This window comes from Gavialis gangeticus, unplaced genomic scaffold (genome assembly GCF_001723915.1).
Source record: "Gavialis gangeticus isolate Ggan-Ray unplaced genomic scaffold, GavGan_comp1, whole genome shotgun sequence".
NCBI lineage: Eukaryota > Metazoa > Chordata > Crocodylia > Gavialidae > Gavialis > Gavialis gangeticus.
Window position 1 is genome coordinate 248203506 of NW_017729032.1, and position 14144 is coordinate 248217649.

At 46.0% G+C, this 14144-nt stretch overlaps 1 protein-coding gene across 1 annotated transcript in view; it reads left to right on the plus strand.

The window, feature by feature from the left end:
- The first annotated feature begins 2107 nt into the window (after positions 1–2107).
- Positions 2108–14144, plus strand: part of MAEL (maelstrom spermatogenic transposon silencer) — a 17818-nt gene continuing 5781 nt past the window's right edge. Inside the window, exons 1-8 of the mRNA XM_019525708.1 lie at positions 2108–2337; positions 2791–2877; positions 4993–5095; positions 9304–9459; positions 9991–10032; positions 11287–11414; positions 12241–12291; positions 12404–12549. Coding sequence (XP_019381253.1) covers positions 2206–2337; positions 2791–2877; positions 4993–5095; positions 9304–9459; positions 9991–10032; positions 11287–11414; positions 12241–12291; positions 12404–12549 — 845 coding nt within the window. The 5' untranslated portion in view covers positions 2108–2205. The remainder of the gene's footprint in view (positions 2338–2790; positions 2878–4992; positions 5096–9303; positions 9460–9990; positions 10033–11286; positions 11415–12240; positions 12292–12403; positions 12550–14144) is intronic.

A 14144-nucleotide genomic window follows, 5' to 3' on the forward strand; every position in this document is an offset into this window, starting at 1 on the left:
CACTTAGAAGCTGAACAACCTTGGTTTAACCCACAGATCATATTTGCATCCCACCTGCCTGTGGACAATCCCCAGTGCAAGGAAGTCCTGTGTCCCATGCTGGCACAATCTACACAGCACAGTACTGAAATGAGGCATACTGAGCATAGCTGAAGTACACGTGCACCACTAGCAGACTGATTTGTACAGTTGGGAAGGACAGCCATTAGCACTAACTGCCACCAGAGACATACTACACAGGCCAGGCTTAAGCCAGTGAACGGTAAGTGGATAGTCTCGAAGGGGTAAAGCTCAATTCTATGTTATGGGTGTAGAGGGGAAATATGCTATTTCCATAACAGAATCATAAGACTAGTAGGGTGGGAAAGGACCTCAGCAGGTCTAGTCCAACCCTTCCACCACTCAAGGAGACTGAACCATCCCATCCAAGGGTCTGCCACAAATTAGCCCAGCACCCTCCTCAGATGCCACTCTGATCCCTTCCCCTGCCTGCTCTGCTGCCTGCTTCCCACCCATTCTGCTGCTCTGCTTTCTGCCCCCTCCCTGTGCTCCCAGCCAAGTTTCCACTCTGCTTTCTGCTCCCTTCCCTGTCCAACCTGCTGCTCTGCTTTGTGCTCCCTGCCTGATCTGCCACTCTCCCTGTGCTCCCTGTAAGAAAAACAGCCATAAATAAAAAAGGGACGCAGATGACGACCTTTTAAAAGCAGAAGCTTGAAACCCCTCCCTTCATAGTTTCATAGTTTCTAGGGTTGGAAGGGACCTGAGCAGATCATCTAGTCCGACCCCCTGCCATGGCAGGAAAGAGCACTGGGGTCAAACGACCCCAGTAAGGTGGTCATCCAACCTCCTCTTAAAAACCCTCAGCGTGGGAGCCTGCACCACCTCACTTGGAAGCTGGTTCCAGACCCTAGCCACCCTGACAGTGAAGTAGCACCTCCTGATGTCCAACTTAAACCTTCCCTCCGCCAGCTTGTGACCATTGTTCCTGGTCACTCCTTGCGGCGCTCGGGGGAACAGGGACTCCCCCAGCGCCTGCTGATCCCCCCTAACCAGTTTATAACAGGCCACAAGATCCCCCCTCAGCCTTCTCTTTTGAAGGCTGGTCAGGAGAACACCAAACCAACTTCAACCGGCTTAAGCTTTCTCTGTTCCGCATTCTGTAACCCAGCAACAGCACGTAGAAAGACCCCAGACTTGTGGAAATTCACCAAAGATGCGCACGCATATATGCCTTATACCTATATATACTTATATTTGCATATGTATGACCTGTTAACATAAAGAGTACTATCGAACTCAGATTGGGGGAGCTCTTTGTCTTTGGACATTGAGTACCCCTCTGCAGAGCAATAAACTCACATACCGGACACTCCCTCGTTCTCTGCCTAATTGATCGCAGCTAGGAACAAGCCCAGAGACGGGACATGGCCAGTGCTCCTCGGTGTATGAGCACACCCTTTGGTGTATGGGTGCTACGCAGTAGCTGGCCAATTTCCCCGACATCCCTGCCTGATTTGCCTCTTTTTTCTGCTCCTTTCCCTGTGCCCACCATCCAACCTGCCACTCTGCTTTCTGCTCCCTGCCTGATCTGCCTCTCTTCTTCCTGCTCCCTTTCCTGTACCCACCATCCGACCTGCCGACCCTTTTTTGGTTCTCCCCCCCATGGCACCCATGTTGTCCTTGGACTCCCTGCTCTTAAAAGCAATTCAAGGATGGATGAGGGGTTTCACAGCCTCTCCACGCAGCATGACCCTCCCTCAGTCTTCCTTCTCCAGGCTGAACAGGCATAGCTCATTCAGCTTCCAAGCATGATGGAGGGTGCACGAGGGACGGACATCGCGCTGACACTCACTAGTGGGATAAGCGCCCGCAGGCAGCCCGGCTTCCGTAGGCACGCTCGGCACGCGGTGCCTAAGCTCGACTCAGACGGTCGCTGAGGGGAAGGGCGGAAATAATACAAGTCCCGGCATACCCTGGGGCGCTAAGGCGTTTCCTCACTCTAGCCTCCCCCGTCCCCTTCCTATTGGATGTTCCCTCTTGGGCCGCATCGCTCGATGGCCAATAAAAGGGAAGGCTGCGCCGGTTCTGGAAGCCTGCCGATTGGCTCTTTGAGACGCGAGGGGGCGAGGCTGATCGGAGGCGGCGCCTAAAGCACAGCCAGAACGAGGCTCTGCGTGCCTTGTTTTCGTGGCTTCGCGTCTGGCCATGCCGAACCGTAAGGGCTCCCGCAACGCCTACTACTTCTTCGCGCTACACCGCCTGCCCGAGCTGCGGCGGCGCGGCCTGCCCGTCGCGCGCGTGGCTGACGCCATCCCCTACTGCTCCCAGGATTGGGCGGTGAGCGCATGCGGTCCCTAGGGGGAAGGGGCTCTTATAGTCGAAGCGCCCGGGCGGGTGTGGCCCCCAGACGGGCGCGGGCCCTTGGGCCGGTAACGACCTCACAGCCCAGCCCCCACCCCACCCCCACGTGGGCCCGGGAACGCAAATCTGTTCGAAATGAAAGACAAAAATAAACAAAAAAATGCCCTCCCCGAGTTATGTTTCTAGAGTTTCTTTCTCCTTAGAATGACAGTCCTATATGTCTGTCCCATTAAAGCCAAAGAATAAAAATATTGGTACCATTAGAAAGGTGTATTTTGCCTGATGTAACACCCCACTCCAGCCTCTGATTAGCAATGCTGTATTGTCCCCTCTAGTGGAGAGCTGCTATTCAAAGAACTTTCTGCTTTGTGAAATGCAGTTACCCTGTTAGCAGGAACTAACTCATGTAACAATTAATTTTACTCAAAGCTGCTGACTGAAGATGAAAAGGAGAAATATGCGGAAATGGCTCGTCAGTGGAAATCGGCAAAATCCACTGATGCATCAGTAAAACAGGTAAATGATGAGAGAGTTTTGGTCCGCCCAAATTCCATGCTTCTATCCTGGAGGAGGGGAGAGCAGAATAGGAGCCAGGATCATTCCACATTTGTGGTAGAGGACTGCACTGTAAACTTGCAAAAGCCTAAATGGTGTCTGTTAACATCTTTTAAAATAAACAGACCAAAACTACTGCCACAATTAGTCTTTGCTCCTTTTTTTTCCATAGCCCAGAAATGTTTGTAACTAATCATCAGTGCAAAACTATTTTATCTAGTTACTTTCGCCATGCATTTGTTCTGAAGTGGAAGAGAGCCTGAATTTTATTGTTCCAGGCTTTTACAGCAGTGTACTTTACCAGGGCTTTGGAACTAAACTACACTCAGACTAACAGTGATGGTGACAGGAAGTGTTAAAATAGTTGCTGTGAAAGTACTTGAGGCTGAAGGTGACAGGCAGTTGGACTGGGAGCTGTAGGGACTGTGTGGTTGTAAAACAGTTGCACCATTTTAACCAAAATTCAGCTTTTTTTAATACCAGATTAGTGGAGGCAAATTTGGCTTTTATCAATTTACACTGTTTATATATGCAGTAATAAATGGAAACCATTACTTGTATTAATAGAAGCTTCACTTGATTTTTAAGATGAGCTTTGCTCTTTGAGTAAGTGTTAAGTTGATACCTTGGCAAATGGCCACAATAACCTCAGTTAACTAGGAAATGATTAACAGTTTGTGCCTCTACCTTTTCAGGAAAAAAAAAATTGTTTTCCTCTTGGCATCGTCAAGTAGCATATTTTTATTGTGGCTTTCTGGTGTCTTACATGCCCACTGGGTTCAAGCTCCCAAGCCCTATAACTTTTTTTACTTTAAAATGGCATTGCAGATTTCTCTGTGCAAGAGCAATTAAATGCTCAGGCAGAAACTGCTTTCTTCCATGTGGTTTGCTTACTAGTAGTGTTGCATTTACTAGTGTATCATGCAGATTGCATGCCTGCAATGAGGTGAATATGCCCTTAAAATCTTGCATGTAAGCCTGTCTTTCCTTGGTAATAGCTGTTTTTTCTAATACTAATATGTTTTAGTGATTCTGCAGTTAAGTGCAGCCAAGTATCTGTCCTGGATGGTCCTGGTTTGAAGAAATTAGTAGATTAGTGCACTGGAGACCCTAGGTCATGCTTCCTTAACTGGGAGAGACTGCAAATGTGAGAGCAGACCTAATCCTGTGAAAATTCCTAGCTGTCTCTTACATGGCAGAAAAGGGGAATGTGATTTGTAGAAATACTATATGAGTTTGATATAATTCATTGCTTTTGTTGTCTCATCAAGGAATGGGCAAACAGAATTTCTCTAATTTCTTACCATTGGTAGAATGCACTCTCTTTTCAAACTACAGCTTTCTGGATTGCCACTGATCATAGCAGAAGAGGCACAGTTTATGAAGGATACAGTCTTTCGCCTTTTTCAGTACTTTAGAGACCTATAGACAAACTTCTAAGACTTACTGATTACTTCTAAGGTGAATTCCTTTGTGCAAGAAGAGAAAACATGTTTGTTCTGTCTACAGGTTCATACTGAGACTACAGAACACAGTAAGGTTTAGAGGGGCTACAAGGACATGTTTCATGCTTTTTATACAGGGTGAATCAAGGCCTGTGTCAGGGCTGTCCAAATTCTAAGTAGCTATGAGTGAGCCATGGGCCCCTGGACTATACCACCTCCCCCTGTAACATATGCACAGCTCTGCCCCTTCCCTCCTTCACACATACACATAGCACTTGTGGCCAGAGGGGGTGTGACCCCTTCCAGACTCAGATAGCTGCAATGTGGGTGGATGGCAGCCTTCTACCTCAGCTTTCTCACTGTACTTCACCAGGGTCTCCTGGTAGTGTGAGCTGTGCAACTGTGCCTCCCAGGGCCAGAGCTGGAAGCAAAAGCTAAGGGTGGAAGGGGGTGTTTAGAGACCCTGGCTGCAGAAGCAGCAGCTAGAGTAATCAGGGGGTGGCAATTGAGTAAGAGCCCACATTAACCCCCACGGGCTGCCATTTGGATAGCCCTGAGCTATGTGGTGGTCCTCTCCTGGTTTGGTAGGAGCAGAATTAGTAGTATATTCAACTACCTTTCTTGTCTCCAGCTGTCCAGTCAGACTTCTCCGATTCCTGCACACCTGCCCATCCGAATACAGAAAAGCCCAACTCTTCCAAATGCCACTAATCTTCCGGGGAGGAATGATCAAGGTAGAGTAACTCAAAAGCAATGTGATTTTTATCGTAAACTTGTTCATTATACAAATAATTTACAAGCTGCTTTTCAGGCTTAGCTGGAGAAAATGGGGGAAAAAACAAATATTCAAATCTATTAGATATATGCTGGCAAAAGCCAGACCTGGTAGAAATTAGGATTGTCATTGCTCTGTCATAATAAATGTCCTTTGTGATATAAGTGTAATTCACAATGCTTCGGGTCAAATTCTGTTCTTTGCCATAACTCCCACTAAACTTGATAGGATCCGTATGCATGTATTGAGGATGGAATATGGCCTTTAAGGTTTGAAAGGATTAGAAACTATTTCATGGTAGTAGAAATGATATAGAAATGCTATTTCACTGGGGGCATACAGGGCCTGAACTAGACTTGTATCTGGTGGCTTGGACTGGTTAGCCCCTGGTGAGGAAGGGGTTAAAGTTACTGGGCTGGTTTGGGCCTGCCCTGGTGTGCTTGCAGCCAATGCCAGGCCTGCAGGAGTGGTATAAAAGATAGGAGTTGGTCAGTACCGAGTCCTCCTTGCACTGAGCCTAAGCCTGGCTCCTGGTCAAGCATCCCCTGAGAAGTAACCCATTTTGATTCTCAGGTCAGTGTACGTGAACTGCGCATGGCCCTGGCGGCTGGGGGGACACAGCGGCAGGAGCGCAGTGGTGGTGAGCACAGAACTGTGGACCACCCACAGATGCCGCTGGTGGGGTGGTGAGCGGCAACCACCCGTAGGCACTGCTGACAGTGTCGGCAGCGCCTTTTTGCAGGTTATTCACCACCATGCTCAGGGTGCGTGTGCACCTGTGTACACCCCTTGCACATCACCCTTGTCAATGCAGGTGCCAGGTAGCCTATAACACAGGTACCAGGCGGCTCATTACCGTTTTTTTGGAGAATGTGGGCAATCTAGTGAGCCTAACCCCTGCTACAAATCGCAGACAATGTGTCCCATTATGCCCTTCCCAACCCTCAAACCATGGATATGAAAAGATGAAAATGCTTCTGGAATAGATGACTGTCCAACAGCGGAAAGTAACTAAGGACCTAGTGGTTCAAAACCAGCAGCAACAGCTACTGCAGAAGACTGGGGTCTTATAGCAACCACTTGGACCAACAGTGTCCCTCTAGCTGGCTACAGGTCAGAACATTCCCATCCAGCTGACCAAGATGGGACCAACTGATGACCCCAAAGTATATTGGAGATATTTGAGAGTTACAGCTGCCAAACAGTAGCCTCCAAAGCAATGGACAGTGATCTTGTCTCTGTACCTATCAGAGACAGCCCTGCTGACCTAATTGGATCTTGTTGCTGAAATGGTTTGTGAATTACTAGGAAGTGAAAGCAATCGTGCTGGACATCCTTAACATTTCAGAGGAGACCTTCAGATAGTGCTTTCACAGAGTGCTACCTACCTTGAGGCTGACCCTGCCTTCTTGCCCAGCAGCTGAGGGACTGGAGCTGGTGCTGATCCAAACTGGATGATAGGATGGGGAAGCAGGTGGAGGAGGTAATTCCTGAACGTTCATCTGAATACTACCCCCTGGGGGTAGAAGCTGGGTATTGTGGTATCAGCCCAAGGTGGTGGCAAAGGCTTGATGGAGCAATACGTGGCAGCAGAACCCTCTGGAGGGCCTACTTCCAAGAAGACCTGAACATATTGAGGCCCAAGACTAGCCCCAAGGGCAGGCAGCCAGACAAAGCAGAGTACTTGGAGTGCCAACTGGAGCCGCATTTCCAGTCAGGGCAAGGAACCCTCAACCCTGGAGACTGGGGCATCCACTGGCCTAGGATGGGGACCCCGAGCCCATTTTCCTGAACTAGAAGATTTGACTCCAGCCAGCACCAAAAGGGACAGGAAGCAGGGGACCTCACACCCAGGGAAACTCCCCTTCTAGTCATAAGGTGCATGAAGCTGGTTTCACCTGTGGCTGCCTCAAGATTGCCCACACACACGGAGTAGATCTGGATCTCAAATATGGGTGGCAGAAACATGGGCTCAGGCCTTCCAGTCTGCAAAACTGATGGTTGCAGTCACGGTAAAAGGCACTAAGTGAATAGCGTTGGTGAATTTGGGATGTACTTAAGCAATTATTAGAAAATCCCTACTCCTGGACCCCAAGGGCATTCATGAGGATGTAAAACCCTATCCCGGGCCTGGGTGCTGTTGTCAGTGGAAAGGCTCACAAAGCTGAGCTTGGTAGGCCTGGCAGACTCCTTAACCTACCTTGTGGTCTTCAGCCAAGATTGGGAAGGCTTTGAGGAACTCATAAAGGGGCCACATCTTCCCTTGAACAATGTGGACAAGCACTGGCCCCAATACCTAGTCCAGCACTGGCCCCAACACCTAGTCCAGCAGCAGGCAGCCTTCATGGGGATATGAGAGGTCAAGAGTTCAGGGGGACAACCCCAGGAGTCCATTGAGAAGATGCAGCCCAAGGAAGGGAGTGGGACCCCTCTAGCACAGGACTATCCTGAAAAAGGGCCCTCTGAGTTTGGGGAGCCCTTGGAGGTGCAACCAGAGGTGGAGGTGGGGATCCCTCTAGTACAGGAGTCTGAGCTCCTAGCCAAGGTACCTCAGTTTGTAACCAAGCACCTCTGCTGGTTACACATCATGAAGGAGATGAAACCCCACATTTATATGGTGGTCCCTGCTCCTGCAACCTTTCTTCTGAATCCATCATAGGGTTAAAAAGGTCCACTTCTGTGCACACTTTTTCGTGTGGGGGGAGGATGTATGCAGGGAGAGAAGTACCCTGGAAAGGGTCTCAAGCAGGAGCATGTGTGGTGGCATGGACTGGCTAGCCTCTAATGAGGAAGGAGTTACAGAGTTGCTGGGCTGGGTTGGTATGCTTGCAGCCAGTGCCAGCACTGCAGGAATGATATCAAAGTCTGGTTTAGAGTGGGGTGGACTCTGTGCTGACTAAGCCTGCCTCCTGCTCAGAAGTCCTTTAAGGAGTAAGCTATATGGACTTCTAGATCAGTGTGGGTGTCTGGGTAGATCATAGCATGGGGACTGCTGAGCTGCCCCACGTACAGTCTCTGTGCTTTATATTAGGTGTAGGAGGTGAGGACAGGGTTATTGGGTGATAAACTTATGAGCCTAGAATTATGCAAATACTAAGTAGCAAGGATCAATGTCACTTTTAGTTGGCCAGCACCTCATTAGGTACAGAAATGTTGGTTTCCAAAGATTGTTTGTTAGCTTTTACAACATGCTTTTACTCTGAGGTGAGTTTCAGAGCACTACCTCTGTAGTATGAGCTTGCCTATGAAAAATGTTAATACATAATAATACTTGCAAGATGTTTTAAACAAGGGATGTCAATTGCTTTCCAGATCTGGGTCAAGGAGCCACTTCAGCCCATTGAGCTCCTGGAGGGGCCAGGAATTCAAGGGCAGGGCAAGTAGGGGTGAGGCTACCATAAAATACTGGTGTGTGGAGCCACACTGGAGCTGTTTCTGTGGTGGTAGTTAAGCGACAGCTGAGTTGCCTTCATAACTCACTGACATCACTTGCTTCGCTGCCAAAGGTGGGTCTGCATCTGGCCTAGGGGAGGTTGATGAGGTTTCCCCTACTCTAAACAGTCAACCAACAAATCGGTGTGTATAACTTGTGCAACCACCAAGCAAACCTCTTTAAGAGGAAACAGGAAGGGGAGAGATGGTGAGGGAAGTGGAAATTATAATCCATCCTTTCCATACTGGAAGGAATGGCTCTGGTCAGCCTTTTTTTGCTTTTTGCTGTTAGACTGTGGAAGCTGGGCTTGTTTGAGGAGCCAGTTATCTAGTATTCTTGGAACCTATTACTTGGAAATATTTTAGTATCTATGTTTCTTGTCCCTCCATACTGATGATGGGGGAAGTAAGGGTCATTTGGAGGACAGTGGTGGCTTTTAGGCCGCTGCTGGTTTTTCATAAATATTCCCTGATATCTACAAAAGAGCAATATCTGGAATTAGTTAAGTAGATGAATTGGGCTGCCAGTGCCTTAACTTTTGCAGAAGTATTGTCTTGCTGTTATCTTGTCATATATCTTTCTTCCTATGTGCATCTTTCATCTAACTGTTGTTCTGTCCGTTTTAGTAGCTTTTGTCCCGGTAAAATGGGACGCTGGTTCTTGACTGGGACCAACTAGGTAGAGGAAGGCTGGCTCTCCCCTTTAGCAATTCTGAAAGTAACTTCTTCTTTCAGCTGTGCTTGGGAACAGTTTTTATTTCCTGAACATTCTCAGCCATGGAGAACTGCCCTCTCACTGTGAGCAGCGCTTCCTCCCTTGTGAGATTGGTTGCGTCAGATACTCGCTGCAGGATGGTATAATTGCTGACTTCCATTGCTTCGTAGAGTCTGGTGAGTAATAAGGAGCAGGTGGGTGGAAACTTGTCATGTTATTTGGGAGCAGGAGGGAGACTTGCTAAATCCAATTCTTGTAAGACCCATTCAGCTTTCCAAAATAAAGGCAATTTCTTATTTCCAGGTTAGGTATTCTGCCTGAACAAGTACTGTCCTGTGTTTGTATGTGTAGAAAATGACCCTTGTCATCAGAACTGACTGAAGATTTGAAGAGTAAAATAAAACCTGGCGGGTGAAGTACTTTAGAAGAAATTATTGCTGTGTAGCTAGGATTTTGCACAATCTTGTGCATTGGGATTAATGGTGCTGTGCAGTTGATAGGGACCCATGTACTGTTATGCAACAGCCTGTAAAATGTGGCAGTCAGGGTTTATCCAAATGTGCATAGATAATTGATATTTATGTTTAATTATACAAGGACAAAGAAGATGGCTGACTACAGTAACTATAGTAAAGTATAGTTAATAGCTTACAGTTGTATCTGCTGCTTGCTTGATAATGCATATTTCTCTTTCTGCTTTTTTGCAGAAGAGGTACCATGTGGCTTTCGGTATCACTGCCAGGCTGCAAGTGAGTATTACAGGAAGAAAGTAATGGGATGTGAGGATGGACAAAATCTGGTGTCTCACTGCTGTGCCTAAACCAGTCATAAATAATTGTCTTACTATGATGTTTGCCCTGGGAACTCCGCATTTAACTCTAAAAAGGAGTGGAGCAACAGAGGAAAAGTTGCATGATTTCACATAGCTTCTTATATACTAGAATCTGTCTTTTGTTTTTTTTTTTTGGTTGGTTGGTTTGTTGTTTCCTTTTAAAAAAAATAAAACCAAAACTGGCCTTTAAAGAATGCTTAAGTTCTTCACAAATGATAGTATGTTTTGTTCAAATTTGCATTCCTGTTAATCATGGACAGCTGCTTATATGCTGCCCTTCTACCTGAAATGCCATTTAGCTTGATCTTTGTCATAAACTGGCTTATTTTTGTACAGTGTTACACAGCTGTTAAGGTCCATCTTGGAGGTTACAGACTTTCAGTGACAGTTGAAATGTGTCCATATAGTGATATAATTGGTAATAAAAATAAGGCAGTGAAAATCTCTAGGCTGGAAGGTGGTGCTAAAATGAGTAAAAATCTTAAGAAAAAGGATTTCCCACATGGGTTTACAATTTGTGGCCCGCTACCGCAGTCCCAGTGACCACTTTTAATCCTAAACCATTTGCTGAACAAGAAAAGGATTTAAAAAGCAAATAGCACTTGCAAATGTGCTGAGGGCTTGTATCCAATTGGCTAATCCTACTAGTGGTGGCTCTCCATCAAAAAGTGTATCCTCAAGTCAGATTGAGAACCCTCAGACTTTGTGAGTTTTGTACCTTTTTTGTTCTATAAATACAAATAATAAATAAGTAAATATCAGTATGTTTAGCAGCATTGCTAAATGTTACTACTGTCAGTTGGCCCTGCTGTTTTCACATGGCCTGTTTCACTTTTTTTTTTCTTCCCCTCCTCTCTTTGACTAGTGTGCGTGTTCATAGTTGTTTCCTGTTGTGTTGAAGAACAGGAAGTTTAACAATTAGGATCTTCCTTCTTCAAATATTTATATAATTGATCTTTAAAGGCAGAATAAGCTCACAGTCCCAAAGCATCACTGTTTTGGGAAAATAAGAGGGTTCTTGTTGAAGGTCAGATTCTGAGTGTCTGAAACTAATTGGTTTTACCTTTTGGATACTAGGTGGGACTTGAGGTAGCAAATCTTAAAAAAAAATAAATAAATAAATCCAGAGTTTGCATTCTATTCTCACTTGTTTCCTCTTTACCTCCATTAGGTGATGCCACTCATAAAATTCCTGTTTCTGGCTTTGAACTCTCAAATGCTGCTTATCCTCTTGTATTGCATGAACTCTACAAATTTGTCCAGCCAAACAGGGGTAGCTGGCCACCAGTGTTTTGTAAGGTATGATCTAGTGTCTCCAGACTTGGAGCATTTTTCTAGAAGTCCTATAGTATTAGTTCAAAGCAAGATTCTTAATCAGACTTTTATTTGATGACTAAGAGGAGTGTTTCCTAGTAAAAATCTAATGAGTAGCATAAGAATGGGAGCATCTATTCTTTGCTCCATTACAGTTTTTCAAGATTTCACTTTCCTAGTTCCAATGCAGAGTAACTATTTTCTTGTACTTGCACCTCTTAGAGGAAAATAACCTTTCAGGATAATTCTGTTCTTGAGTTAGTTTTTTGCTTTCTTCTGCTCACTTTTTTGCTGAGCTGCGAACCAAGCAAAGCCAGTGGTGGGTTTCTGAGAAGCTTCAAAATGATAGTGAAGTCTTTGTTTTGTACAGGGCTTTTAACTGTGGTGGATGACATTTTTATTTAATGGCTGCTAATGTTGGCTGTCAGTATCTATGCTAGCTGTGAAAATGGTTTAAGTATTACTATATGTATCCATTCATGTCGGTAGGAAAAAGTGTAGATGGTATAGAGCTTTTAATACCAAGTTATGGGAAAACCCATGTAAGCTAATATCCGATAGCACTTGGCCAGTTTATCTGTATTACCAGCTCAACTTCTAAAATAAGCCTGGAGTCCAAGATGTCTCCAGGATAAATGAAAGGCTGGCATGGAACTGGGGTTGTCTTTCTGGCTCAGCTACCACAATTGTAAAACTGTCTATTATGCAAGAATGAAATTAGTGGAAAAGGGTGTGTTAAGGATGGGAATAGGATGGGGAGGCCTTGGTATACTGTATTCTGTATATACTACTGATACGTCTTTCCTTCTAGTCTAATGATTGGCACAGAGTTAACTGGTGTCTGAAGCACATGGCTAAGAAAACGGGTAAGGCATTAACTATTTCAAGGATTCTTCATCTTTTAGTAATGTCCGTTTTATGCTACCATTATTGTACAATCTGCTGATACACCTCTTGACTACATTCTCTGAATGATAGGCATTGAGAACAAGTTTGAGCTCCGGAATGTGGAAGATCTGGTAGTGGAATTGTACCAGCAGAAACTTCAAAAGGAGCCCTCGAAGACCTGGGTTCGCAGCCAACTGGATGTCTCCATTTGGGATTACTCCAGTAACACCAGGTACACCAGCACGGATTGTTCCTACTTAGTGGAAAAAATATATGCATCAGTCCTGAGCTGTAAATTCTGTGCCCTCCCATTCTCCCCCACCCCAAGTACCCTGCATACATAAACCTTGCACATTCCATTACTATAAGCTAGGTAAGGATTCTACTGTCTTTCACGGGATGGGGTCCCTAAGGATGGCTGTGGTCTCCTAAGGCCCCTCGACCATACCGATTCAGCCTGATGGGCACCCTCTATTCTCGTCCACCACATCTTGATCTATTTTGTAATATAGGGAGGCTGCCTTCACATTCTGTTGGCCACAGTGGTGATGGATTTCCTTGAACCCCGTGGGTTTGGGACCCCTTGTGGGTCCCGTTTCAAACTAGATGTCCCAGGGACACCCCAGCCTATGTGTGGCTCCAACTGCCCCTTTTCCCATGCCCCAAGCCTCACAGACAGCATTGATGGGCCTTGCTATGAATTGGCTCCCTTGTCTTCTCTCTGCTCCCTTGCTGGCACCGGGGTCCCCACTCTAAAGTGGACCCCCAATGAGACCGCCTCCTTCCCTAAATATCCTCACCCAAGCTACCGGTTTTATAAAACAGCAACCAAACATAAGCCCCTGAGCTATAACATAACACAAACCACATAAGGTGTGCGCGGCCCCTTTACATTACCCAAAGCAGAACTTAGGCCTCTTCCCTTCACTTGCTCTAGGAGGGCTTCTTCTCCCTCGGCCACCAGCAGAGACCTGAACTCCCTAGTCCCTGTCCTGGGGTTTATATGGGCCCAGGGGCCTTTCGCTTCCGGCCACCTGACCAGGTGCAGGCCAATTTCTTCATTAGCTAGCTACCATGGCAACCTGCATCTGCGCTCCTGTCTGGCTCTTTGGGCTCTCCCCAGGCAGTTTCTGCTCTTCTAGGAGCAGGCACCTAAGTGCCCTGTGACACAGTCATCAAAAAGAATGGCTGCCCTTGGAGCATAGCTTGAATATGAATGAAGGAAATGTGTTATTGCACAGTGTGTTCCTGTTTAATCGACTTCTGCTCTTCTTCATCCATGAACACCTTCAGATTTAACTGAGTTCGCAGAACTTTACCAAAAAGTAAAATTAGATCTAGTTTTTCTAAATGAATGTTCCCTTACTATAATTGAAATGCCATATGTTAAAACTGAATCCTAATCAAATTTACTCTTCATCTGCCATTTACTCTTCATATGTTCCCTGTTTCCTAAAGGATGATGCTTAAAGTGACACTGTCAACTTAAAAATAACACAATAGTGGAAAGAATGCTGGAAGTAACTAAGACTACATAATTTAACTGAAAGAGTATAGGATAAAAATGTATTGTGATTGTCTGAGCATTTGAAAATAGTCTCTAGTCAGTGTTACTGCTTTTAGGTGTTTCGTAGTTTCTAGGGCCGGAAGGGACCTGAGCAGATCATCTAGTCCAACCCCCTGCCATGGCAGGAAAGAGTACTGGGGTCAAACAACCCCAGCAAGGTGTTCATCTAACCTCTTCTTAAAAACCCCACAGGGTAGGAGCCTGCACCACCTCCCTTGGAAGTTAGTTCCAGACCCTAGCTGCCCTGACCATGAAATAGT